Source organism: Strix aluco, chromosome 15, assembly GCF_031877795.1.
Source record: "Strix aluco isolate bStrAlu1 chromosome 15, bStrAlu1.hap1, whole genome shotgun sequence".
In the NCBI taxonomy this organism is placed as follows: Eukaryota; Metazoa; Chordata; class Aves; order Strigiformes; family Strigidae; genus Strix; species Strix aluco.
The window spans coordinates 6,321,140-6,347,319 of record NC_133945.1 but is presented as its reverse complement, the minus strand read 5'-3'; the positions used below and the strand labels follow the sequence as shown (position 1 = coordinate 6,347,319).

Genomic DNA, 26,180 nt, shown 5'->3' with positions numbered 1-26,180 from the left:
CGCCCTGCAGCAAGAAGCATCACAGCCCTGGACATCCCGAAGCAGGGCACACAGCAGAGGTTTGCAGGTGATGCTGAACCCCCCGTGGCTCATTTCACCAGGAAGCAGAGCCATGTCCTGCAGGGACAGCCCCAGCCCCTCTTGCTGCCCCACTCCCACAGAGTCCCCAGGCCCCCATCGTGCCCCAAAGAAGCACCAGTGGCCCGAAGGTGAGCACTCAAATGCCCAGGGAGATACAGGACTGCACCATGGGACAGACAACACTCTTCTTGGAGACCCCAGGCACAACACTGGAAACTTTAGGGTGCACCAGCACCCACAGACACCCCCTGAGCACACAGCCATGCTGCTGCATCCCCAAACACCAGGCTGTCCCTACAGCCCCCCAAAGCAGCACAAAGGATGCCCAACACCCCTGGCAGAAGCCCCCCCTTACCAGCCAGCTCCTGCTCCCTGAGCCAGGACAGCCCTCTGCTCCCTCCACACCTGTGGCAGGTCCTGCAGGGAGGATCCAGTCCCCCCACCCTCCCTGTATTTATAACCCACAGGTGCCCCACGGCCCCGGCAGCATGAATCCCACCTGGGACTGTGGCAGAATGGGGACAGATGGGGCATTTTCAGGGAAAAGCATGGCTCTCCCTGTTACAGGTTATAAAACATTCCCAGGGCACATCAAAATGTGTATAATGTATAATTGTAAATCAGCCCTGCTGCTCTCCTGCAGCTCCAGGCCTACACAATAGCAGGGAAGTTTTAATTTCTTCCTTTTGAGCTTTTTTTTTCCCCTATTTTTGTTCTTTCCCTTCTGCCCTCCTAAATTTGGAATAAAAGAAAAAGGAGTAAATACAAATTTTTGAAAGCTCTTGCAACCGTGCTCTTCCTGGCTTATGGAGCAGTTGGGATGGAGGGGGAGGCCCAGGGCACAAAGGAACCACAACACTTTGGATAGCTGGATTTTCAAAACGAAAATGGGGTTAGAAATGGAGACCTTGGTTAACTGCAACGGGGATGAAAACTTCATTTCACACTTGGCAGTGAAGCTGGATCTCCATCACCTTCTTGCTCTGGCACTTCCCCCATTTAACCTGGTGCCCCAAAGGCATTTCTGCAGCTCTGGCAGCGTGGGACATCTTGCCACCATCCTCTGAGCAAGCAGACGTGGGCAAGTCACTGCCCAAACTCTCGTGGGAGCTCACTTGGAAACGCTTCCTTGAGGAAGCACCAGCATTGGGTAGATAGAGGTTGGGTGCTCGCCTGAGTTTTTAAGCACATTCTCCCAGCACCTGCTGTCCTGGGGGAAAACATCACCTTCCAGGTTTCTGGATTTTTAGCAATCACAGATAGACACAATGAAGGGAAAAAGTCATAAAATCAGGCACGTGGGACTGTGTCCCCTCCCCAGCCCGCCCCAGCGGTGCGTCATAGCAGGCAGACAGAAGACATCAACACAGTGCAGCAGCATCTTTTCATAACTTTATTTCAAGAGGTCTTGTGCAGAAAGATACAGCGGTGATGCCTGTCCCTGAGCCTCCACAGGAGTTGTCGGGGCGTATTTCTGAAGGATCCCTGACCCCGTGGCACTTCCCGCGCAGGGACCGCAGCATGCTGGAGGGAGCGGCCGGTGGTCCCCGGTAGTGCCACTTCCCTGCAGCATTGTGGGGTCCCACCGGGTGAGACCCCCTGGCTCCTGCCTGAGCCTGGCAGTAGCAGCCCCAAAGCCGAGGTCCACGGGCCGATATCGCTGATTACAAGACACCACAAAGGGGGTTTGAGCTTAGATTTCCCTAAGAACCCGCTGCTTGTTATCAGGGAAAAGGCTCCTAAATAAGCTCCACCAAAACACCTACAACAAAGAGGCAAAGTTTCTTTAGTAGCCCTTGGCTCTTGGTGATACGCACAAGACCCTCTGCCGAGGTGCGACCTGTCACCTTCAGTAAATCAGCTGCTGACTTTTCTTAAATCTCCTTTTCTAATTAGGGGCCCATCCTGCAGGCCAAGGGAACCCACCCGACCCTGGGGAATGAAACATCCCGGTGGAGAACTGCTGGGTGAGCCCACTGAATTTCAAGCAGTCGCTGCTCGAGCGATGCCCCCCCTTCCCAAATCCCAGCCCATCCCTCACACACCAACTCGCTTCTTGAGCCGAAACCCCCATGACGCTGGTGGACTCCCACCACAGGACAGCGCCAGTGGGACGTGGGTGCTGCAGGTGACCGGGGAGTGACGCGGTGCAGATCCTGGCAGAGCCACCGGCCCAGCCGCTATCCCGCACCGAGCAGCTTCAGCTGGAAGCGCATCGCTCCGCTGGGGCTCTTGAAAACAATAGAAACGACCCAAAACGCTGCTGTGGTGGACATAAGCCTGTGCTTGAGCTCAGAGCAAGAGCCGGGAGATTTCATCCGGGCACCTTCCCCCTTCCTACCCAAAGCCACTTTTATTGTCTTGATCTAATGAAGTGCAGACTTCACCTGGACAGACCCATAAGTGGCTCCTCTCGGAGGCAATGAATACAAATACTTGACCTCATGAGCTGCGGGGCAGCAATTAGTTTAAGCAGGGGGTTTGTGTAACACTTCAAAAGTCTTAATCCGTGCGGTCAGCCCTGGCACAGTATTTGCCAGAACCTATTGAGTAGTCTTAATGAGTCTGCAAAGCAAGCTTTCAATACATTTTGGGTCGCTTCAGATGCTTTAAATGGCATAGTCTATATGGTATTGTGCGGCTTTAGAAAGGCCCGGGCTTTAAAAAAGTATGGCTCCCTTTCACAGGGCAGACAGAAACCATCTTTAGAGCCGGGACCCTTAACGTTTTGCATATCAATATGGCTGGGGCTGAATGCAGTCACTCAGCTGAGAAATAGGATCACTATCAGCGTTTCCAGGCTTTCACAGGCACTTGGGAAACTTTAAAGCCCTTCGTGGAGAATAATTTGGTCGAATGTCGTGGCTGGAAACAAAACCTAAACAAGCAGAGCGCAGTCCATCATGCGGAGCTGCCAGCGAGAATGACAACAGGCTCCAGCCGCTCCGACATCCAACCCCCAGCGGGTCGGTGGCCGGGACACTTGCAGTCCCGGGGGGACACGGCCGGGGGGACCCCGCACTGAGCACAGAGTCCCACCTGGTGACGGCCGCATGGCTCGGAGTGCTCTGGGGTTTTAACCAGCAGAAAACCAGCCCTGATTTTGTCTCTTCTTACTATTCTTTTACAATGTCCCAGTTTCTTAATACTGGCCATAAAGGCCCAAGCTCTGGCACCACACCGGTGTCATCTGCGTCTGTCCCCAGCACCCCTCACACAGGCAGGGACCCACACCACAACGCCCCGCTCCCCGCACAGAAACAGGCAACTGTTTGCATTTAACTCCAACATCACGTTAAGCCCGTCCCCACACATGTCACTTGTCCCAGCAGCGACCAGACGAGCCCAGGGGCTGAACTGGACAAAGGTGCCGAAGCTCAGCTACAGCTCAGCACATCGGTGCAGAAAATACGTGTCACCTCCAAGGGGCATGAAGAAGGTGCCAGCGGCCGGGATGTGGGGAGAGCTGTGCGGGGTAAAGCACAACGTGCTGGTGTAAAACCGCCCTGGAGCTGGGAGGAAAGGGGCTGGGGCCTGTCATGCACCCCAGGAGAAGGGGTACCTGCTGCCTCCATCACCCCCAGACAGCAGCAGCGAGGAGGGGAGGACTCGCCTGGTGGGACGGTCAGCTTTGCATGATGGAAGAAACCGAGGTCAAAACATATTTGCAAACAATGCAGGGCCTGAGGGCCCTTGAAAACATATAATTAGCTCATTAAAGAGACAAATACAAGTCACTAATAAGATATGAGAGGTTAATTAAATGTTTTCCCCATCTTTAATTAAGGGAAAACTAGTTAATTCAGATTAAACTAATTTCTGCAGCCTCCCATGATGGCCCTCTACGGCTGCAGACTCGAAAATCTATTGAGATTATTGAACTGAAAGGTCAGAGTTTGGGGCTTTTGTCTGCTGTGCTTGGGTGAATTCAGGGGAAGCAGGGATTTTCATCCCAAGGGTTACAAATGCCCTGCTTTATCATCTGGGTTACTCAAAGAACATAAGAAGGTATGTGATATGCAACTCCCTCTCCCTAACCCCGGACCTGGCATTTACTCAAAACTACTGCCGTTAATTGTTTTTCTTAACTAGGAAATTCCTGCAGACTATTTTCTGTCTGCAAAACATACCCCACGCTTGGGGTCTGCGGCTCGGACGGCCTCACCCACCGCCCCACAGCAGCCGCTGCCTGTGCTCAGCACCGGAATTTGATTTAGCAAAAACCCACCGGCCGCACAGCCCAGAGACCAACTGGTTTCCAAAGCTTTTATTGTGGATGGCAGAGCCGATGTCCCCACGCACACACGCACCCGTCCACGCGCTCACACGCTCCCACTCACCACCCAGAACACTCATGGTTAATATAGATTAGCAAGAATTTATGTGGAAGAATATTTAATCTGGTCAGGGAGGGGAGAGGGGTCACCTGTGGTTTTATTTCTTAAATATTTCTCTCTACTCCAGAAGGGTCCGTTTCTCACCAGAAAAGGTCTGATATAAATTAGAACGAAGGGAGGAGGTTGCTGGTGGGGCGGCCACGGGCATCCCTGGACCACGGCAGCCCCGAGTATCCCTGGACCGTGGTCCTGGCTCCGCACACTGCTGGGCAGGCCAGGTCCCAGCTCAGCAGCATGCCCTGTGGATGGCTCAGTCCCACCCAAAGTCCTGCCCCGTCATCTGATAAAACTTCATGTTGAAGGGTCTGTAAAACTCCCGCAGGCGTTGGACCACCTGCACGTCGATTTTGGGGTGCGGCCGCCCCTTGGATTTCCCCAGGCAGCGGGGCTTGCTGCCACCCTCCGGCTTCTTCAGGCAGGGAAAGCCCTTGGTCTCATTAAAATAGAAATGTTTGTCCGTCACCACCCTCTTGAGACCCAGAAAGTCCTGGACACGGCCCATCTCCCCGGCTGGGTCGCTGACAAGCCTCTCCCCACTAACGAAGAGGAATTTGGAGAGAGGGAAGTACTGCAGCCAGTTGTCCAGGTGCTTGGCATAGATCCCGATCCTCACCGCGCTCCAGCTCGTGTCAATCAGTCCCGTGCTGACGTTTTTGAAGGCCAGGGCCTGGAAGCTGGGGATGGCGGGGTTTTTGGAGAGCGTCTGCGTGTAGTCCGAGATGGCGCGGGTGACAGGGTTACGCACCACCACGATCAGCTTCGTGTCCCGGGACATGTTGTAGATGCGCCGGGGAGCCTCCTTGGTGACGAAGTAGCTGGGGGTCTTCTCCATCGTGATCTGCCCCTCCAGCGTCCGTGGCATCAGGCTCCTGGGGAGAGAAAGGGACACAGTCAGGGCTCACACAAGGCACAGCTGCTCTGACCTGATGCCGTGATGGGGACGAGCAGGAGCAAACCCCAAAACTCGGCCAGAAACGCCCAGAGGCTCCCCAACTGCAACTGCCCCTCTCCTTTCCCTCCTGCCAGCCAGGGACGCTGCCTTGTCACACCCCACTGGCCACCTCCTCATCTTCAAAAGCCTCCCTAGGAGTCCCCCTGCCCAGGTCTTTCCTTCCCTCACCTCATCTCAGCCTCCCCTTCATCCCTGCCAGGGTCTGTCCCAGGGAAGGGGCTCCCTGTCACTCTGCCCCACAAGCAACACCATCCAGAGGGTACTTGCAGGCTGTTGGTCCACCTCAGAGGTCCCCCACAACCCCCTTCCCAACCCTGGGAATCCCTCCTGCCCACTCCTCCTCCACCCCAGTGAGTTTCAGTGGTGGCGACCAGTCTCTTGGCATGAAGGTTTTGGGATGGGGCTGATTTTTGATCCAGCCTCTGACCGATTACAGTTACTGGATGTGCTGACAGGCCACGTGGGGTTGCAAAGAAGAAAGAGGTAAATGTGCACCCACGGGGTAAACCCAAGCGGCGGCTGGGGACGGAGATGCCCACCAAGGCTCCCACCTCCTCTGCCTTCAGACAGCAAGCAGTTAAGGCCAGAAAAAGACTGTTTCCTTTTTAAAAAAAAGGCAGAAAACCTCTCAGGGCCCAGTCATTGTGCTGTGTAAAATTCACTGCCCTGATTGTTCCCTTGTGCACTTTAATGAGGCATTAATTGCCAGAGAAATTACCCAGGCATGTCACCCTGTGAGGAGAGCCAGGGGCTGCAGAACGGGTGACCCCTGCCACCAGCACAGGCACCTGCCCCAGAGCCCCTCACGTCCCCCTTCTTGGGACCAGACATGTCCCCTCTGGTCGTCCTGGTGAAGAAGGGACTTGGTTTCCCCCAACAGCAGAACACCCTGAGCCAAGACCGCGGGGCCAGCCAGGAGGCAGCTCACGGGCCCAGAGGGGCTCCCTGACACACAGTGCCACCCCGACCTGCTGCTGCTCCCCACAGTTCCCCTTGCTGACAGATGTGTCAGGGGACCGGCGCTCTGCTGCTGCATCCCAGCCACATCCCACCAGCTCCCTCCCACGGCATCCGCACGGGAGCCCTCGCCAAAAGGCCCCACACGGACGCAGAGATGGAGCTCACTCTTCGGGGGGGCTCATCTGGGATTGAAACAGCTTCATCTCCTCTGTGCTGTCACAAGCTGTGCTCCCCATCCCCTCCATCATGCTCGGGGTGACGTGCATCCTCCCCCTTCCCAGCCACGTAAAACAGAGGAGTCTCCTGCTGAAAGCCCTGGGCTGGAAACTCATTCTGCTCGGAGCACAGCAGCGTTCTGCCCTGGTGCCAGGGGCTCAGCCCTGCTGTCCACCCAACCTGGGAGGCTGTCCTTGCACCAGGTCTGTCCTTGCACCAGGTCTGTCCCGAGCAGGAGGCTGCTTTCCCACAGGGAGGGGATGTGAAGCTTTCAGAGCGTTGCTTAATACCAAAGGAAATGACCAAACCACTTCATTAGTTCTAAAATAAAAACTACATGTCTGTGTGCACACAGAAATACATGTAATCATATACAGAATAATCCCATCCTTTGCTCCCGCCTAGGATTTAGCAGATGCAGAACACTTAACCCAGCAGGCAAGCACTGGTTTACAATGGGAAACTGAGGCACCAAGCAATGACGTGGCTTGTGTAGAAGCCTCCTACATTCATCCAGCCAACAACATCCTGACACAAAATCACTTGTATGGGTCAGCAAACACACGGGGATGCAACCAGAGCTGCTCCACACCCAGAGGCATCCCAGGATGAGCTCCAGGGATCAGGAAGTCTCCTGAAAAAAGTACCAATACCCAAATCTTAACCATGACAAGGGATAAAATAAAGCACAAAAAAATCAAGTTTAACCAAGAAGTTTCACTTAACCGAAAGGAGAGAGTCGGGACTGGACAGACTCTTTCCTGCAAGGACTCTCCATTTTGCCTGAACTTGGAAGAATTCTGATTTTAAAATTCGAGGATCCCCCTGGGGCTGCTCCACCCCGTGTCCCTTGGGGCTCCCTGGAAAGGAGAGGAGCTTCCCTGGCCTGTCCCCACACAACCTCTCCTCCCTCACCCAGGCAGGGGCAGGTTTTTTTTAACGTTGCTTGTCTGAGGCCAAGCTGACCCACTCAAGGACAGGGAGAGCTCCAAATCCCTGCTCAGGCGATCCCTGCGGGAATGCTGGCAGAGCAGGAGGATGAGGATGGACCTTCCCACGGGGCTGCGGCTGGGTCCCACAGCAGGGCCGGCTCTTGGCAGCGGCACTTTGGGGCAGGACGGGGTGTTTTAGGGGATTCCCACCCCACTGCTCAGAGTGGTGGCACTGGAGGGGGAGCTGGGTCCCCATGGCGGGAGGGGACGGGCTGAGCTGGGGCTGTGCTGTGGGGAAGGCAGGGCTCTGCCCAGCAGCATCTGTTCTTTATGTAATGGGAAAAGGCTTGAGGTTTCTGGGTTTTTTTCCCCTGGACGCAGGAAAGAACACTTTATTAAAAGCATTTGCAAGCGATGCTGGGCCCCGCACAACTCCCTCCCCCAAACAAGAGGCAAAATCCACTTGTGGCTTTTATTTTCCCCCCCTTTTCTTTTTTTTTCTTTCTTTTTCTGGACAGTGCCAGCATTTTCAGAGCCACTTCTCATCCCCAGCATCACCACCCAACAGCCTGGCCCCTCCATTTGGCACCCGGGCAGGCGGGATGCCCTTCGGGGGTACCTGCATCCTGGGGCAGCGATGGGTGCTTTCCCCAACCTCTTCAGCACCTTTCCCCCCCCACCCCAAATAACCGTGCTCACGGAGGGGCTGACTGTCGGGGTTCCCACTGGGAAGCACCTTCCCAGTTCAGGATCAGGTCCTTGCACCCCACACCCTTGCCCGGAGCCAAGGAAAAACCAACTGCACATCTCTGAACGCCACTGTTAGCACCACCTCCAACCTGCCTGGGCGCCCCTCCCCGGCCCCAGCCAAGCCAGCAAAGTATGTTTAACTCTAATTACATTCAGAAACCTGCCATAAGGTTTGCCAGGCTGCTTCTCACAGCTTTTTCTGGGCAACTTGTTGAGGAATTTCTGCAGCACTTCCCCAGATACCATCGGGATTTCTGCATGGCAAAAGGGCTCATTCCTTGTGCTGCTCGGCCACCCAAAACCCTCTCTCAGCTAAAGTGGTCTTAAAACCTAAATCAATCCCTCTCCTCAACGGGCAATAAAATGTTTATTATCAAACAGTGAACGCTTGCGATGACGTGATCCTAGAGCCTGGAGAGCTCACGTTAAACCAAAACACTGCTTTTCTCAGCCTGTGCTCCCCAAAACTGGCACTGATCTGACCCAAGCTCAGGAATTCATGGTTGTGCTCAGCTTTCGTAAAACACAACGGTTTGGGTTTGCTGCAGTTGCCATTGTGGTGTTCCCGAGGACATAAACCAGAGAGAAAACCCGTGAGCCACCCCAGCAACAGCAGTGCTCTCCGAGAGCATCGACACAGCGACCACGAAGATAAGTCTGGATGCCCCAGCAAAGGTTTTGCTAAAATATTTTAATAAAAGGTATTTACTCCCCTCCTTCCTTTTTGCAGACAGACAGCAAGGACCAGGCTGAGCCCCACAGAGCTGAGGCCGTCCCTAAGGGGTCTGTGGGGCAGAGGGACCCCCAGAACCCCCCTCACCACCCAGGACACCCGCACCCAGCATACCAGCACCTTCCCCACACTCATCCTGCTGACCGAGAGCGTCTCAGCACGCAGGAACGACACCAGCTTTAATGGAAGTCAACCACGCCATCCTAGGCTTAATTAAAATGTAATTAATTTAGAATTTTTAATAAAGCCCATGTTGGGGCAGGGATTTCCAGCTCTGTTTGCACAGGTACTACCAGAGCAGCAGCGCCCAGCTCCTGTGATGGGGTACAGAGACCTTCCCCCCCACCAGCACAGCCCCACACTTGGTCCCCCCTCCAGGGACAGCAATGGGGCAGTGACATCCCGTGCAAAACCCCCCCAAGGTTGGTCCATCAGCACCATAAGCTCTGCAAGCACTTAGATGGACCCTCAGACAGGCTCCAACACACCCACAGCTTTGTTTCTGAGGGGAATGAGAGGTGCACGACTCCCCCGTGGGCCAGACGCCGCTGACTTGGTTTGAAACCCTCGATACCACACTCAGTTAACGCGGAGCCACCGGCCGCTGGGGTCAGGGTGGTGGCGGCAGAGCTGGGTCCCAGCATCATCCCGGGACCATGCCGGGAACAGCAGCCTCCGAGCGGTTAATTGTGCCACACCTCCTCTTCCTCAGCAGCTCAATCACTCCCAGCTACTTGCAAGATAATTACGCTACTTCACATTTTTGTTAGCTCCCTAATACTTTCCCCTAAATTACCCCAGTTAATTATTGATAACTCCTGTCTCCCTCCAGATCTGGCTTAAACTGGCAAAGAGCAGACCATGCTTTTGTTATGCTCCACTTTAGCGCAAGCACTGGAAACTTTAATTAAATTTACAGTTAATTCTTACCGACCTTAGGAGAACGTCTTGGGAATGCTAAGCATTGCCTACAGGTAGGCGACACTACAGTGAGGGAACACCCCATCAGCCTTGGAGGGAATTTGTATTTTAAGAGGAGACTGTGTGCCCAGACAGAAATAAAACCCTTTTTTACCTTTCAATTAAGCTGATGAATTAGATAGAAATACAACTGGCATTTGAGAGGCATCAGAAATGTGATTACCTATAGTAGAAATACTGCTTGGAGAGTGGGAACAGCAGTGCCCTGCTCCTGGGTGCACCTTGGAGGTGCACTGGGACAAAACCTTCATCCCAGTGACCCAGCACTGGTGTGACAGCGCTGTCCCACACTGGGCATTACGGGTCATAGAACCACAGAATGGTTTGGGTTGGAAGGGACCTTAAAGCCCATCCAGTCCCACTCCCCTGCCACGGGCAGAGACACCTTCCACTAGCCCAGGTTGCCCAAAGCCCCATCCAACCTGGCCTTGAACCCTTCCAGGGAGGGGGCAGCCACAACGTAAAGAAAACAGCAACACTTCTTGCTTCAAGAAAATAGCAAAATCAGGGAGAGGGATGGAAAATGCCACTAACTACTTCAAAGCCTGCCAGGAGTCATTTAGCTCATTGTTTCACCAAATTTTCCTTTCCACCCACCCCGGTGACCCATCCTCATCCTCCTCTCACCCTCAAGCTGCAGTACCCGCTCACGCGGAGGCTGTGTGATTGCTGCCGTACCATCCCGGGCTCGGCACGGGCAGCGGCCACACCCCGGGGCTGCCGTTACCAGTCACCGAGGGCCGAGCTGACGGTAACATCCCATAATTGCTCTCAGCCGAGATGCATTTCCAAGGGCTGCTGGACCTCTCCGGGATGTTCCCTCTACTACAGTCAATGGGAAATTGCAGATTACGGCTGCGCTCCCCAGGCGCCCTCATTTAGATTAATTACCTCCTCTGTTGAGGTAGCAAGGTGCAATAACTTACAGCCCTGATAAAAAAGCAGAAAGCTGCATTAAATACAGATTAACAGCCATAGCAGGCAGGTAATCAAAGCAGACTTCAAAAAAACTGGGCCAACATAACTTTCTAGGGTTAATTGGTTCACGATGCCTCAACTCCGGGATGATTTTGTGGCAGACGAAGGAGAACTCCTCCCAGTACCGAGCTAACACAGGGATTTTCTCAGACTGGAGACTTATTTATCAGCGAGGTCGTCCTCCGACAGGCGCATCCGTTACTTTACGCTCTCAGCTTCACACGCGGGACAGGCTCTGCCCACAATTCCCCCCCACCCCGAAAATGCCAGGCAGTATCTTTAGCAGGTCCAAGCTGTGCCAGGAGCGTGAAGGGAGGCTCCGAAACCCCAGATAAACTGCAGATGTGGGTGATGGGTGCCACATTTGGATCAGCGCTTGCAGGTTCTATGTTATTGCTAAAAGTGGAAAAGAGGGGGGGGGGGAACTCTCTCCATTATTATTAAAAAAAACCAAGCACTGATGAAAAAAGCCTCCGACAAAAGCAAGTGAAAGGCAAGGGGATTTCTGCGGGAGGGGATATGGTTGAGGGGCCAAAGAAAGTGACTCTTTCAAGGCGATAAGATGGGCGATGGGATGACGTGGGGGACAAAACCGGCCGGGACAGCCCAGCTTAGCGCCGGTGACGGCTCCGCTCACCCAGCCCAGCCCGGCTGTGTCTGGGCAGGGGGCACCCAGCGGCGTCCGGCTGCGGTTCCAGGGGACCTCCTGTCTCAAAGGCAGGGTGACAGGCTGCCCGGGACGGGGCTCAATGGGGGACAGAACCTTTTTTGTGTAAATGTAAAACAGTTTGGAACCAGGAGAGGGGGACAAGGCTTGGGACAGATTTATCCTCTCCCAGCAGACACCCAGTACCACCCGGATCTGCATATGAATCGCCCCAACAGGCTTATCTCACCCGGCGGGACAAGGCTGCCTTTGTGGCCACACAGCAGCTATGAAGTTGTTAAACTGGAACCAGTTATGTAGACTTTAAGATACCGGCCTCTTCCTTCAAAGCAGCTAAAATAGCAGCACCTTTGCTGGGAAGCAGGGCACAAAAAAGCAGCGAGGGGGATAGGATGTCAGGAGAGACAGATCCAGCCTTGTGTCCTTGATCCTGGCTCTGCCAAGGAGACCCCGGCTGCTGGGGGACACGCTGGACCCCCCATTCCCTAAAGTGGGGTGGGGGGCACGCGTGGGCATCTGTGCTTACCCCCCCACCCCAGTCCCCTCCATCACCTCCTCTTCCCAGAGCAAGCACCAGGGCATCTGTTGAACCGCTGTCAAGCCGCCCGGGAGCAAATTAGGCCATGTTCCTTTTTGTTCCTAATTACTGTGATATTCCCCCTCTCCTTCCCCACTGCCCCTTCCAAGCAGGTCCTGCCAGCAGCCCCCCAGCAGGCAGAGCCCCCCAGGCGCTTTCCATCCCAGGCCTGCCTCCATTATTTTTGATTCAAAAATGTGCAAATGAGGCCACGGCTCCCAAATCAGGGCTGGCCAGGAGCTAATTGGCTTTAAGCAGGGAAACCTGAATATGCTAATGATGGCAGTAACAAGCCTGTGATGCGCCTGGAAGGGGAGCCAAGCCCTCGGCTCAACAATCAGCTGACTTGGAGACACGTCAATTAACAACAGGGAAGATAATTTATTAATGCTCCTTTGCACCCCACTGCCCTTTGCTCCTAATTACAGTTTGATACATGAAACATCCCAGAGGTTTGCCTGGTCCTGCTCCCACCCGGAGCATCCCTGCAGAGCCCCGAGCATCTCCTCCTGCCCCAGAGCAGCCTCTCACCAGGGCAATAGCCCAGGACCACGACTGGAGGGTCTCCAGCCAACGCAAAGGACCCCAGAACTCTCCCACCACCAGACCATGGGGAACAGGGTCCCTGGGCTGGGATTCAGCCAGGTCAGGTGGCAGAAGAGGCTCAGAGAAGGGAGATGTGATGGGTTGGGTGGTGCTGCTGGCCAGGGCTGCTCCCCATGGGGTCCAAGCCCCCCCAGACCCTTCCTGAGGGGCTCCCTTGCCGGCTGCAGAGCCTAGCTGCTTCATCCTGTGAAGGGCAGGGGCTGGAAAGCAACAGGAAGGCAGCAGTGGGGTCTGTTGGGGGGCTCTGGGAAGGGCCGGGAGCCAGGGAGTTTTGTGTTTGACTTAGCATCAAGATCTGGGAGATGTGGAGCGGGAAAGGGGAGAAGCTGGAGCCAGCATTAGCATTTCTAATGGAGTGGCTGCTTTCACAAGTCACCCGACACCCAGTTATTAACCCTGATAAGAACCAGGGCCATCTGGAAAACCACGGCCGCTTTGCCCATCTATAAAGCCACCCAGATCCCTGTGCACCCCAAGTCCTGGAAGGAAGGCAAGAAAAAGGCCTTTCTCACCCCACCCCCAAAACACCACAGGGCAGCCGCAGCCCCCTGCACCCACTCCTGCTTCCCCACCGACCCAGACCCGCTCCCCTCCACCACCACCCGGCATTTGCATCACCATCGTGCTCATGTTTATGGCTGCGGGTTGCAATTACGGGCAGCTCAAGGCCCTGAAGGTTTTTTCCTTTGCATGGTTATTCCAGCAGGGTCGTTAAGGCCAAAGGGCTCCCGGTGAATGCACATAACGGCATCTGATTATAAGAGCAGAAACTAGAGTTAATAAGGGCAAAGCTCCTTCCCTGCTCAGGAGTGACAGCGCTGGGAGAGGCCGTTTGGCCTCTTGTCAGCATCCACGGGATTCATGGACAGTCCCTCCTCACCCTTCTCCATCATGGAGCTATGATGCCTGGGGTCACCCCAAAAATGCAGAGCAGCTGAACTCCCCGTTCACGTCTGCCAGGGACCATTGCAGCCAGAACCACAGAATCACAGAATCATCTGGGTTGGAAAAGACCGTGAAGATCATCCAGTCCAACCATGAACCTCACACTGACCGTTGAACCGCTCAGGTCCCCCCATGCTCTTGCCGAAAGTGGTTCCCCTTGGCCAAGGCACAAAGTCACGGCCACCCTGGGACCTGGAGTCATCGCCCACAGCTGCAGCAGTGCACATCGGGCACCCCACAATCCACAGGGCTGTTTTCTACCTCCAGAGCTCACCCCGAGACAGAATAACAGCAGGACAGTGCCGCCTGTAGCCCTCAACTGCAGGCGGAGGACATGAAGCAAAACCAACCTCCTGCTCCCCAGAGCAATATTTGCTTTGCAACAAGCAAAGATGTATTTTGAACAACCACTAGCGAAACAGCGACCGAACCCGCTGCTTGGGTTAAAACAGGTGAGAAACAGCTACATGAATCCCCCAAAACCCCACAGAGAGCGTGGGCTGACACGGGCCCAGCTTGGCAGGACGCTGGGCTGGGGCCAGTGGGAGGCAAGGGCAGGGGCACGCACGGCCCTCTCCATCTCTCCATCCCTCTGGCATGAAGCACGTCTGCACACCAGCAATTAGAAACCCTCTCCTGGGGGCTCTCTCCCCTGTATTCCCGTGTCCCGGCGGCCCCGGGGGCGTGGGGACAGCCTGTGGCAGGTGTCTTGCCTGTGACCTGGGTCAACCGAGGGTTCTGATCTCCAAATGACCCTTCCCAGCAGTGAATATGTACCCGCGCTCAAACAGCTTGCAGATGAAGGAGCAACAGACTGGAGATGATTTATTCAGGAATTAAAGGTTCAGTACCCCTTTTAAAGGCTGCGCCTCGGCACTGTCAGCCTTCATTGCACACAATTAAAGGGGTTAGCTGCCCCGGCTCGCCGCGGCCCTCCTCCCTTCCAGGGGAATGAAATCAAACAAAACCAACCCCCACACACACCCCCACCAAGCCCCAGTCCGGTCCCTCCAGCGTATGGTTGGGGGGATTGCAGAAGGACTTGCAAACTCAGCGCACGAGTGGCCCTGAGCTCCAGCCCACGAAGCTGCTCCATTCTCTGCCAGGAACCAGCTCGGCTCTGCCCAGGGTGTGGGGGGGATGCAGATGTTTGGGGTTTGTCCCCACTCGCAGGAGGGGATGCTCGGGGTTGGGGTCTCTGCTCGGCTTGGTTTCACCCCTGCAAAGCCTGTTCCTGCAGCTGGGGCTTGGTGAGACACCCCTGGAGCCCTGGGCTGGGACGGGGCTGGGGGTGGTTTATGCCTCCTCCTGTTTAAGCCTTTGGAGCAAGACCCGACCCCTCCTCCGCCAGCTCAGCACCTTCAGGCTCTGAGCAGGGAAGGTGCTGGTCGCCTGTAAACTCACACCAGCACAATTCAAGCACAGCCTCGAATTTCCCTCTCACACCTGAGAGGGGAGATAAGGATAAAAATTGGCATCTTCCGGATCACTTTTCTCCCTTCTGAACTGTGAGAACTGATGTGGTGGTTTGGCTGCAGGATGGGGGGGAGCATCGCTCGCGGGCGCGAGCAGCGGGAATTCAATGAAAAGCTTCCTTCCTCTTAGAAAAGAAAAAGGAAGAAATCTGCTGGCAGCAGCGACTGCTGATAATCTCTTTCCAAGGCAGTAAATTTTCCTGCAGCTACCCTGGCAAGTAATCCGGCAGATTATTACACCTTTCAGTGGAATCAGCCTTTTAAATACGTTCTCCCCTCACCATGCATCTTGTGTTTTACGACCTGACTTGCTGTCGGAGCACAAGGAAACACAAATTATGCTCTTCTGCAACCAGAGCACAGGCACCGGTGACAAATTTTATACCTCTGGTAACCGGGATGCTTGGACGCTGCAATAAATAAGGAAAATTTGCTCTTAGAGCTGCAGGGGGCTGCCAGGCTGGGGGGCTCTGTATCACTGGGGCACGACAGCCTGGGGAGGGGAAAGGACCCCCTGTCTGCTGCTGTGGGCGAGCACCCCACTAACCCAGGCAATTGCAACGCACACGCCGCTGGGACAGGCATAACACAATTAAGGCATACTTATATGCTTCTAATGGCCAGCTATTTTTTACGGACCAGTTAGCCCCAGTCTGAGCACTCCAGACAGGCAGCACGCTTCTGGCAGGCTGTTCAGATGTAAAATTTATTGCTGTTTAAAGAAAAAAAAGGAAAAAAAAAGCCCTGAGATCACTGTAAGTATGTCTAAGGTCTTTGTTTTCAATTACAAATAAAAAATACACATATTGGTTTTCACTAAATTATCCTCTTGATCATTCCTGGTCGATCCTCTGATCCTCTGATTGTTCTTGGTTTCCTACCTAACCGAGGAGAGCACGGGAAGGACATAAAAAGCCCACAAAACCTCATTTTTTTCAGGTTTAAAGTTACATGGCAAGCAGAAACAGGAATTCCTCCACTCCCCAATGCTTGAGTGGGCAAAAGGAAAACTAGCCTAGTTCAAAAAGTTCCTAAAAGACAAATGTGAAAGCACAAGGGCATCAAAACTGGTTTTCCCACAGCACTGTGCTCTCAGGTCACGGCATCACCCATCCCTTCGACCATCTTCTCCCTGAGCCTCGTGACTCTACCTTGTCCCACACAGCCAAACTACGGCCGGATCCTGTCTGGATGCTCCAGGGATGGAAAAGTCGTGCACCCACCGCACCCCAAGCCCCCACCTCGGCCCCTCCTTGGGCGCAGGGGCTGCCCGGGCAGCCTCCGAACAACGGATGATCCCAAGGATCCCTGTGCCCGCGGGCAGATGGTGTTTTTCTCTCCCATGGTTTAACCCCACACACAGCACAGCAGGAAAAAAAAAAAAAAATTATCTATAATTTTGCAGTTGCCTGCAGGGCCTTGGGCTGCTGCACGCCAGCACCCGCCACGCCGAGGAGCTGCGGTACTCAAATTTGAGGCAAAATCCTCCAATATTTCAAGTGCATCCATCCCCTCGCTGCCACGCGGTGCCATGTCCTGGGGGACAGTGGCTGCAGGCGGTCCCAGCCCATGAGCAGTGCCAGCCAAGCCACAAGCTCTCAGCTAAATAGCTCAGACTAATTAGCCAGGGTGAAGCGCTGGCGGCAGGACTTGCATTGCCCTCTGCGGCGATGGGGCCCTGGCATCCCTGCTTGCCTCGATCATGCAGGCGAGGGGAGCCCCAGCAGCCGGGGCAGCTCTGCCCAGTCCTTCCCAGTCCTGGGGAGGGTGCGTGGGCAGGAGCCCCACATCGGCCACCCCAGTCCCAGCCCCATCGCAGGTGCAGGAGCAGCGGGAGCCCGCGCGAGGGAAGAAGAAAGAAGGAATCCACACATGTCTGCCAGAGCGAGACCTTCCCGCTGGCCGGCGAATTGACAGCTGCTTTGATTTGATTAGCAGATGCTGACGAGGCATCGAGACAAGTCCCCAGAGCCATGAATAATTTCAGTGTCTTTCTGTTTATTTGATCTCAGTATGGGGCTGGCCGCAGCGCCTTGCCCAGCGCCAGCCCGGACCCTTGCAGAGCGATGGGGAAGGGGCTGCCGGGCTCTCCAGATGGTCACTCCGAGGCCACTGCCGGCAGGGCTGGCTGTGCCCCTCCGGCACATGCTCCGGGGAGAAGAGAGCCCTTTGCCGCGCTCTTTGCCATCCTCCACCCGCTCCTCCTGCACAGCCATCCACCAGGCTAGGGGGTGAGGAAGGGACCCCCCCCAGCAGCTTTTGGGGAAGAGATCCCCCCAGCCTCACAACTGTTAACATAACTCATTCCTACATTTTCAAGCCTTTTTTACCTTTCCTCCTCTTTTAAAGAGATAAAAATGGGAACTTTGCACTTTTTGGTTCCTGCATCAGAGCTGGGATCGGAAGCCCCACGGCCACCAGGTCCTGCAGGCACCACCAAGGGTCGGATGCTCTTTAGAAAGCAACTAATTCATTTTAGAGTAATGAATTGGCCATAAACCCCCATGGTCCGACACATAAACCCACTAAATGTTACCTCTGAACCAGCATACCCAGGCACTGCACGGGGTATTGGATCTCCCCCATGGATGAGGGGGGTCAGGGGGAAGGGAGAGCTGGTCTGGGCCCCAAACTGGGCACCCAGTGGAAGATGCTACTGGTGGAAGGGATCAAGAAAAACTCCCTCCCTGGGATGCTTAGCTCCTCTGCCCCAGCACCAGTGTGTGATGGCACATGGCCAGGGCTGAAGAAAGGGGGTCTGAGCCCAGGGCGAGAGCTGAGATTCCTCTCACGGCTCCTCCCGGGGTGGCTTCAGGAGAACATGAGCCAGGACCACGCTCAGCAGGCGCAGCCCTTGCCATGACGCTGGTAGGGGTCTCCCTGCATCTCCCTGACCGAGGACCCCCAGGTCCTACTCCAGCAGGTAAATCAAGCAGTAAAAGCTAGGCACACAGCCCGTATTTTACACCAAGCAAAGTCAACTGCTTTAACAAAAGTAATTTTAACGCAATTCTCCTGCCCACAGCACCTTCCACATCCAGTTTAAAATGGCACTGGTTAGATCTGATGACTTAGAAATCCAAGATGTTCCGAGCGAGGCCAGAGCCCGACCCCTGCCATCAGAGTAACACCTCTCCCACCGCCATGTGCCGATTCAGTGCGTGGCAAGTCCACCGACTACATTTCACGGAGGCTTCTGCAAAAATGCTTTCCCAGTCTGGCTCTCCCCTGCTGAACAAGCACCGAGTCCTGCTCAAAGCTCCAGCTTCAAACTAACCACGAGTCATTCTGAAACGCGTCCAAAACTGTCTCATTTCTACCTAAGAAAACATAAATCAGTCCTCGCTCATGAACCGGAGCCAGGTCTGAGGTCTGACACGAAGCCGTGGGGATCCATCAGCACAGTTTCCAGTGACAGTTTTAAGCTCTCTTGGCTGGATCCACAAAGGTATTTGGGAACGTAAAGCTCACCAAAATCACCGGTGACTGCGCACCTCAATCCCCCTGTGAATGGGAGACCCCGGCACCGGGGTTTGGGCAGGAGGATGCCCTGGGCTGCCCGCAGTGACGGGGGACGGGAGCCAGCAGTGCCAATCCTGCCCTCACTGCATGGTGCTGGACCAGCCCAGCTCTGCTCTGAGCAAGCAGCAGCTTCAACAAACAGCCTGAAGTGATGCATGAGCTGCAGGGTTTGGCCCAAGGGAGGAAAAACACCATATTGGTGCAATTACCTGAGTTTAGACAAACCTCCGTGGATGCCTGGGCCGGGTTCAATAGCTGGCAGAGGAGCGGCATCATCTGCAGCATCAGCTTTTGGCTGATGTGGGGACCCTCCGCGGGGCTCCCGGGGGGCTCAGGGCGGGGAGCAGATGTCCCGCAGGCCCCAGGAGCCGCTGCGGGTGTGGGGCAAGGGGGGCTGGAGGACGAGGAGGCAGCGATGCCGCAGCTGCGCGCAGGCAGGAGGGGTAGAAATGTGCTGAGACAGCAATGCCACAATCGCAGACCCCCTGGTCCCAGCCGTAGCCAGGATCTGGCCGTTCCCATCTCCCCAGCACCACTGTAATGCCTTTGACAGCTCGAGCGGGCGATCGCTGGGCTGCTGCCCGCCTGGCCCTGGCAGCAGGCATGGCCACACACTGCCTGCATGCTGCCTGATGGCCTGGAGCAGGCAGCAGCTCTGCGGAGCAGCAGGTTACTCCCATCCGAAGGCAACGGTTACCCTTAACCCCTCAAGACAGCTGCCTGCAAGGAGGCAGGGATGGAGCCAGGGCTGCCCAACCCTCCTGCTCGCCACCTTCCCCAGCTGAGCAGGGTGAGGGAGCCATAACGGCAGCTGAAAGCAGAGAGGTTTCACCCTGCAGCTGGAGAGCAAAGCCCAGAGGGTGCCCAAAAGCTCCCAGGCAAGAGCAAACCATCCCCTTGTTTCCCCCTTCCCCGGAGTGGAGGTCGCAACAGCATCCATCAGCCCAAACCTCTGTCCCTCCAGTTTCTGCATCGGTGCTGCAGTTTGCACTCTCCTTCCATGGCTTTGGGGTCAACAGGGGAAACTTTGACTTAAAACCCGCTTGTCATGGTCATCGTCTCTGTCCCCGGTCAGTGCCCCTCCGGCGCAGCTCCCAGCAAAGCACGTGCTGTGTGTACTACAGCTCACGATAGCTGGAGGAGCTCGTCTGCCCTCCCCGCCTCCGTCAACAACAAAAACCAGAAATACGGTTTGTTTGGTGTTTGTCTCGGGTCGAGTGCTGTCACGCTGCTCTTGTTGGGATGGAAAATGCATCCAGTTTTCCACAGAAACAAAAAAGATTCCCCATCTGTGTCAAATTTGTAATACAGCCTGGGGGAAGATGGGAAACAAATTTAGCTCTTTTTTTTTTTTTTCCGCTATCAGAAAAAGCCCCGTTTCCTGGCGAAGAGCGGAGCCGAGCTTCGCCCCGGAGTGAGGTGGTGATGCAAGCCACCACCATTCACACAACCCAAGCTGCTCCGTGCCATCCCATCCTGTGGCATGTGCCGAAACACCGGCAGGAGCCGGGCAAAGGGAATTGGGGGAAGAGCCTTGACACGCAGCTCGTGGCCCCGGAACGGCTGTCAAATGGTTCTTCTCCCCAACAACCTGCTCAGGCACTTCCATGCCTGTGCAGGACTTCCCTCCCCACTCTGCAGCCCATCATGTGGGAGGTAATAACTGTTTCCTCCACAGATAAGGGTCTCAGAAATCCAGCCAAGCCCAGACAAGGCAGCTTCAGGATGCTGGGGATGCTGCTGGGTGCGCAGCGGGGCAGCAGCCCGTCCTCCCCCGCCCCTCACGCTGCGGTTCAGCTGGTCCCCAGGCGAAGGAAATCCCCCACCGAGGAGGGAGACGTGGGTGGATTACGCACTTTGCTGGGGGAAAAAAAAAAAAAAAAAAGCTGTTTTTCCAGCTCTAGAGAAAGATGCTGTGGAGATACTGGGGGATACAGGGGTTTCTCCAGCCCCACGTGCCCAGGAGGAGATGGAAGGGCTCCATCCACAACCCGACAGGTTCGGGTCTCTCACCCCGGCATTGGTGCTCCCTCCCTCCCTCCCTCCAGCAGGAACAACTGGGAATTCTCCAACAAAACATTTCTTCACTGGAAAAGCATCGATTTGCGGCAACCAGAGCTGTTTGTGGGAAAGGACTGGATTTTGATTATTTTTAGCCTGGCTTCCTAAGGAAATGTGGCTTAAGCAATCACACGGTCTGTCTGCCTGTCCGCCCAGCTGTCTGCCCGTCTTCCCCCAGCCACGTCTGATCCCACCGGCCGATTCCAACCGGATTTGATGGAGAACAAGGATCAAAAATAGGAAGTTCACACATGTCCATGAAAAGCTGTGGCCAAGTGGTGGCTGGGACCCCAACCGCTGCCCTCAACTCCGGGCAAGGCAGCTCCAGCATAGCCCAAAACCCAGCAGCCCCGTCCATGCCAGATTTGCTGGGCTTCAGGCTCCCCAGGTTCTGCTCAGTACCAAGGTATTTGGGTGGCCAGTGTTGCGGAGGGAGGAGAAATACACTCCTTGCAACTAAAACTCATTTGCAGAAGTTGGAAAGGCTCTCCATAATCTTCTCCTTGGGAAGCTTCCCAGGCAGACCCACCTTTGGCAGAGCCATCGCCCCAGGCGGAGCTGTGCTCACAAGCAGGAAAGTCTTCCCTGGAGCCAGGGACCAGATTCTGCCAGGTCCTGAGCATCAGTTAATAACAGCAGCCAGGCCAGATGTCCTCAAGGTCACAGTCCTGACCCCACACCCCTGGGTAACACCAGCCTCTGGGGACAGCTCGCTGCTGGTTTGTCCCCAGATTGCCTTTTTCCTATGGAAAAAATTAAGCCAGCATCCCAGCACACCCCAGCCCCACGACGTTAGTGTGTCTCGCTGGCACAGCCTTTCTTTCCGATCAGAAAAAGACCCTCAGGTTGGGCAAAATCCTGTCTCCACAGCAGGCAGGGCGGTGTGGAGGGACTTGCCCATCCCTGGCAGAGCCACGCAGAGAAGCCAAAGCAAAGAAAGGACAGTTCTGCAAAGCCCCAGGCTTGGGACTTCAGGAATAAGGAAGAGGAACTCCAAGGCTACATTATTTGCTCCCAAGTTATTATGTGTCATTGTATATATTTGAGATAGTCTTAAGCCCCCAGAAGCTGGCGGCCAGCGGAGCAGCGGAGGTGGAAGCGTGGAAGCTGGCAGAAGCAGAAAGCTGCTCTTCATTTTGCCCTGGTAGAGGAGGAGAGTAAATCTTGCACCGCCTTTTCCACCGGTGCAGCAATGATAATACATACTTAATTTAATCCGTGCTGCTTCCAGTCATCAACTCCTACGCGCTTCCAGGAAGCAACGGGTTGACTTTCATTCCTGCATTTGAAAATTGGGACATCAACCACCAGCCAAGGCGGGTGCTGCCCCGAGGGCTGCCACCTCCACGGCTCGTGGCTGAGCCCCCCGGTGCTGCGGGGAGTGGGGGGACACCCAGACCTTCAGCCCCTCTCCCCGAGGAGCTGCCCCTCTCCTGCCTCCATCAGTGAGCGTGGTCGAAACCAGGGCAAGGCATCAGAGGCCGCAGGGCTGCTCTCCAGACCTGCCAGCCTGCCGGTGTTTGCCACACGAGGTTCTGCCCCATCGGGATGCTCGGGGCTCCCTCGGGCTGCCCCTGTAAAGCCAGACAGGACCCTCAGGAGCCTCCTCAGGAGCCTGAGAACATTGTGTCTCCACTGAACCCACCGAGGTGGGGCAGGAGGAAATGTTTGTCTGTCCTCAAGCCACGTTTCGCTGTCAGAGCAGGAGCCTCTGGCAGCCTCCAGCCACTGCTACCCCAAAAGCCACCAGCTGCCCCTCATCCCTGGGGATCAATTTAGGGTGAGAAGCACAGGCAGCCCTGCAGCGTCACGGCAGCCAGTCCTCTGATGTGGGCTCTCTCCCGTCTCGTAACGCCTCTCATAGTGAGGCTGCCTGCGTGGATTCTCTGGTGTCTAATAACACAGCATCTCCCCAGGACAGGGCTGGAGGGGCACCGGCACTAGTGGGGTGTCCCGTGTGTGTCCCCCCTCCTGCCCTCAGCTGTCTACTCACAGTCTGTAGGTTTTTCCCCTAAATTTATCAGCAGTAAAATATTTCCATAAGCACCAGAGGCTCTCCCACCTCAGAGCCTGGCAGAGCGGGGAGGGGGCAAGGCACAGCAAGAGATTCCGTGGCGGCAGAGACCAAGGCTGCCTGGGACTGACACTGTCCCCCCCTGGCCTGCAGCCAGACACACAGAAACTCCCAGGAGAGGTGAGAACCCAGCTCATTCTTTCAACCCAGCTCATTTTTTGAACCCATTCATTTTCTCTCTGAGGCACCAGCAGCAGACAGGCTGGCAGCCACCTCCGTTGAGGACCTGCAGGCCAATTGCTGCAGCACAAAACTCTCTTGGTCCAAAGGGAGTCAGTCCCGGCTGTAATACATGGGCAGACCACAGCCACCTGGCACTCTGGAGTCATGAAAAAGCAAGAATCATGTTTCCATGGGCTCCTCACTCCCCCAGAGCCCAGCACAGCACCACAGGGATACTCAATTACTCACACAGCACAGGGAACGGTTTGGTGTACCTGGATGAAAGGGAAAGCAATAATTCCTCCAGCCAGGAGCTTGAATCTATTCCTCATCTCCTACAGAGTCACCGCGTTAGCATCCTTAACTAGACACTTCAATATCTGGGTGATGATGGATGGGCAGAGGGATGATGGATGGCAGCGTGCAGCTAGACGGACAGATCGATCCCCACATCCCTGGCAGCTGCTCCCGATAACCCAGCCCGAGGCAGGGAGCAGCCGGGGGCTTTGTGAGGGCCGGGGTCCGCAGCAGAGGTCCAGACGGCGAGTGTGGGCTGCAGAGCCTGAGGACACGTGGAGCCAAGCCCACAGCAAGGCTGTAACCAGTCCAACAGGCTGTATTTAAAGGACTGGTAACACCAAGGCTTGCAGCGGCTGATGGTCCTGCTGTGAAAGAGCTTCCAAACAGCCACTGATAAGGAAAAGCACCAGAAACCGCAGCTGGGGACACAGTGAGTGTAGCAGCACAGTTTGGGCTGTTGTCTGCTAATACCCAGCCTAGGAAATCATCTGCAAGCAGCAGCCATGGAAACCCCGTCCTACACAACTGATGGGGACAGTGAGCACCAGGCACATCAAATGAACCCGCTGGCAGTCCGACTCTCTTGCCACCATCCCTGTCCCCTCAGGCAGCAACTGCAGCCAAAGAGCTGCACACAGCTGAATCGACAGGTCTTTTATCCCCCCGCACAGCTACACCCACGCTCACGCACGCACCCAACAGCATCTCTCCTACAAATAGTCACGAGCGGGGCAGAGCAAGGGCCAGATCCCAGAGCCACCTTTACACAAAGATCCCATGGCTCCGGCTAGATCCTCCACTCCGCAGGGACCCAGGGAGCCCCGTTCCCAGTAGCTGTCCCAGCAGAAAGCGAGCAGGACCTTCGCGTGGTCTGTGTGTCCTGGGGAGGCGTGGGGGAAGCTCCCCAGCCCGTGGCCCCGGCAACTGCTGCAGGACCACAGTTTTCTCTTTCTTCCTCTTTTTGAATGCAACAGAGGAAAAATGTGGGGCCGTTTGGAGCGCATTGAGCGGTGGGAGGCCAAGAGGCGTTCCTCCCAAGGCACGTTCAGCCAGTGGCCAGCACGCCTGGCAGCTCCAGCTGCTCTGTAAAAGCACGGAGGACACTGGCAGCTTGTTTGCTGCCGGATTCACACCGGGTGGGACGTTACAAGCTGACAGGAGCATTTCCCAGAGCCGTCCCCCTGCTGCTGACTCAGTTTCTGGGGTGCCACCACGGCCCCCCCACCCGTGGGACATCTTCCTCCAGCATCCTTGGCCTCATGTCTGCAGTTGGCGATGCGGAGAAGGCACCCACAGGCTGACCCCCCACTTCCCCCCAACTTCATGCCCCAGGCTGGGCTCTGCTCCCCTTGCAACGGGGCCAGCAGCCACAGAGGAAGGGGGAGGCTGGAAACTGGGGAGCTGTGCTCAGGCATAACGCAGCTCCAAACCCAACCGAGGGGTGTTGGGGAGCACCGGCACGAACCACCCAGCGCTGGAGTCACGGCTCCACACCACAGTCACAGGCCACAGCTCGGGAAGCACCAGCTTAAAAGCCTCCAGGGATGCAGGGGGGATTGCTGGAGGAACCGGCCAGAAACCCAACCTGTGGATGGGGACCCAGGCAGCTGCAGGGAGCCACAAGATCCCCAGGGTTCATCAGATCACGCTCCCCCCACTCCAAAACAGCCACACACAGAGGCACACCGGCACCGTGACGGTGCGAACGCCAGGAATGTGCGCTGGCTTCGCGCTGCACTGAGGCACCCTGCTGAACCACCACGAGCTGCATGGTCCCAGACCCACCCGCAGGGTCCCACCAACCCACGGACCCCCAGGACACGGCAGCAATGATGAGCCCACGGCATGCCAGTGGCCAGCGTTACAATGGGACCTGCCCAGGGGCAGAGGGACCAGGACCACCTCTCCTTTAAGGATCACCTCTCCTTCAGCACTGGTTTTCCACCCAGCTGTGTAAGGAGGAAATGTGGAGCACATGGCAAATTAACCCCAGGCTGTCAATGGCAAATTAACCCCCAGCTGTCAGCCGTGTTTGCGGGGACACCAAGGGCCACTCCGAGCTGCGGTTGGGGTAGAGAGACCCTGATGGGAAATGGCTTTTAAGCCAGGGGTTGGTCTGTGGGGACAGAGCTCTCCTCCCGGTGACAGCAGGTCACCAGGCTGGGCTCAGCTCCAGGCTGGGACACCAGGAAAAATAAAAGCAAAATACAGGAGGGGGTGGAGGGAGAGAGGTGCTGGCAGCGGGGTGGGATGGCACCAAGCAGTGACTGCCTACGCCCTCCCTGCCCACCCAGGCCAAGGGGATGTCTGGGATGCTGACAGCGATGCTGCATTGACCAGGCTCACACCACTGGCTAAACTCACAGTATCACAGAATTACAGAATCATAGAATCATCTAGATTGGAAAAGCCCTTGAAGATCCTCCAGTCCAACCATGAACCTCACACTGACTGTTCCCAACTCCACCAGATCCCTCAGCGCTGGGTCAACCCGACTCTTCAACCCCTCCAGGGATGGGGACTCCCCCCCTGCCCTGGGCAGCCCATTCCAACGCCCAACAACCCCTTCTGCAAAGAAATCCTTCCTAAGAGCCAGTCTGATCCTGCCCTGGCGCAGCTTGAGGCCATTCCCTCTTGTCCTGGCGCTGGTTCCTTGATTCAAGAGACTCATCCCCCCTCTCTGCACCCTCCTTTCAGGCAGTTGTAGGGGGCCATGAGGTCTCCCCTCAGCCTCCTCTTCTCCAGACTAAACCCCCCCAGTTCCCTCAGCCGCTCCCCATCAGACCTGTGCTCCAGACCCTGCACCAGCTC

General features: G+C 55.8%; 1 protein-coding gene across 1 annotated transcript in view; it reads right to left on the bottom strand.

Moving 5' to 3' along the window:
- Nucleotides 1-4,333: 4,333 nt before the first annotated feature.
- Nucleotides 4,334-26,180, bottom strand: part of HS3ST6 (heparan sulfate-glucosamine 3-sulfotransferase 6) — a 40,490-nt gene continuing 18,643 nt past the window's right edge. The window contains exon 2 of the mRNA XM_074840859.1: nt 4,334-5,347. Within this exon, the coding sequence (XP_074696960.1) occupies nt 4,729-5,347 (619 nt within the window). The 3' untranslated portion in view covers nt 4,334-4,728. The remainder of the gene's footprint in view (nt 5,348-26,180) is intronic.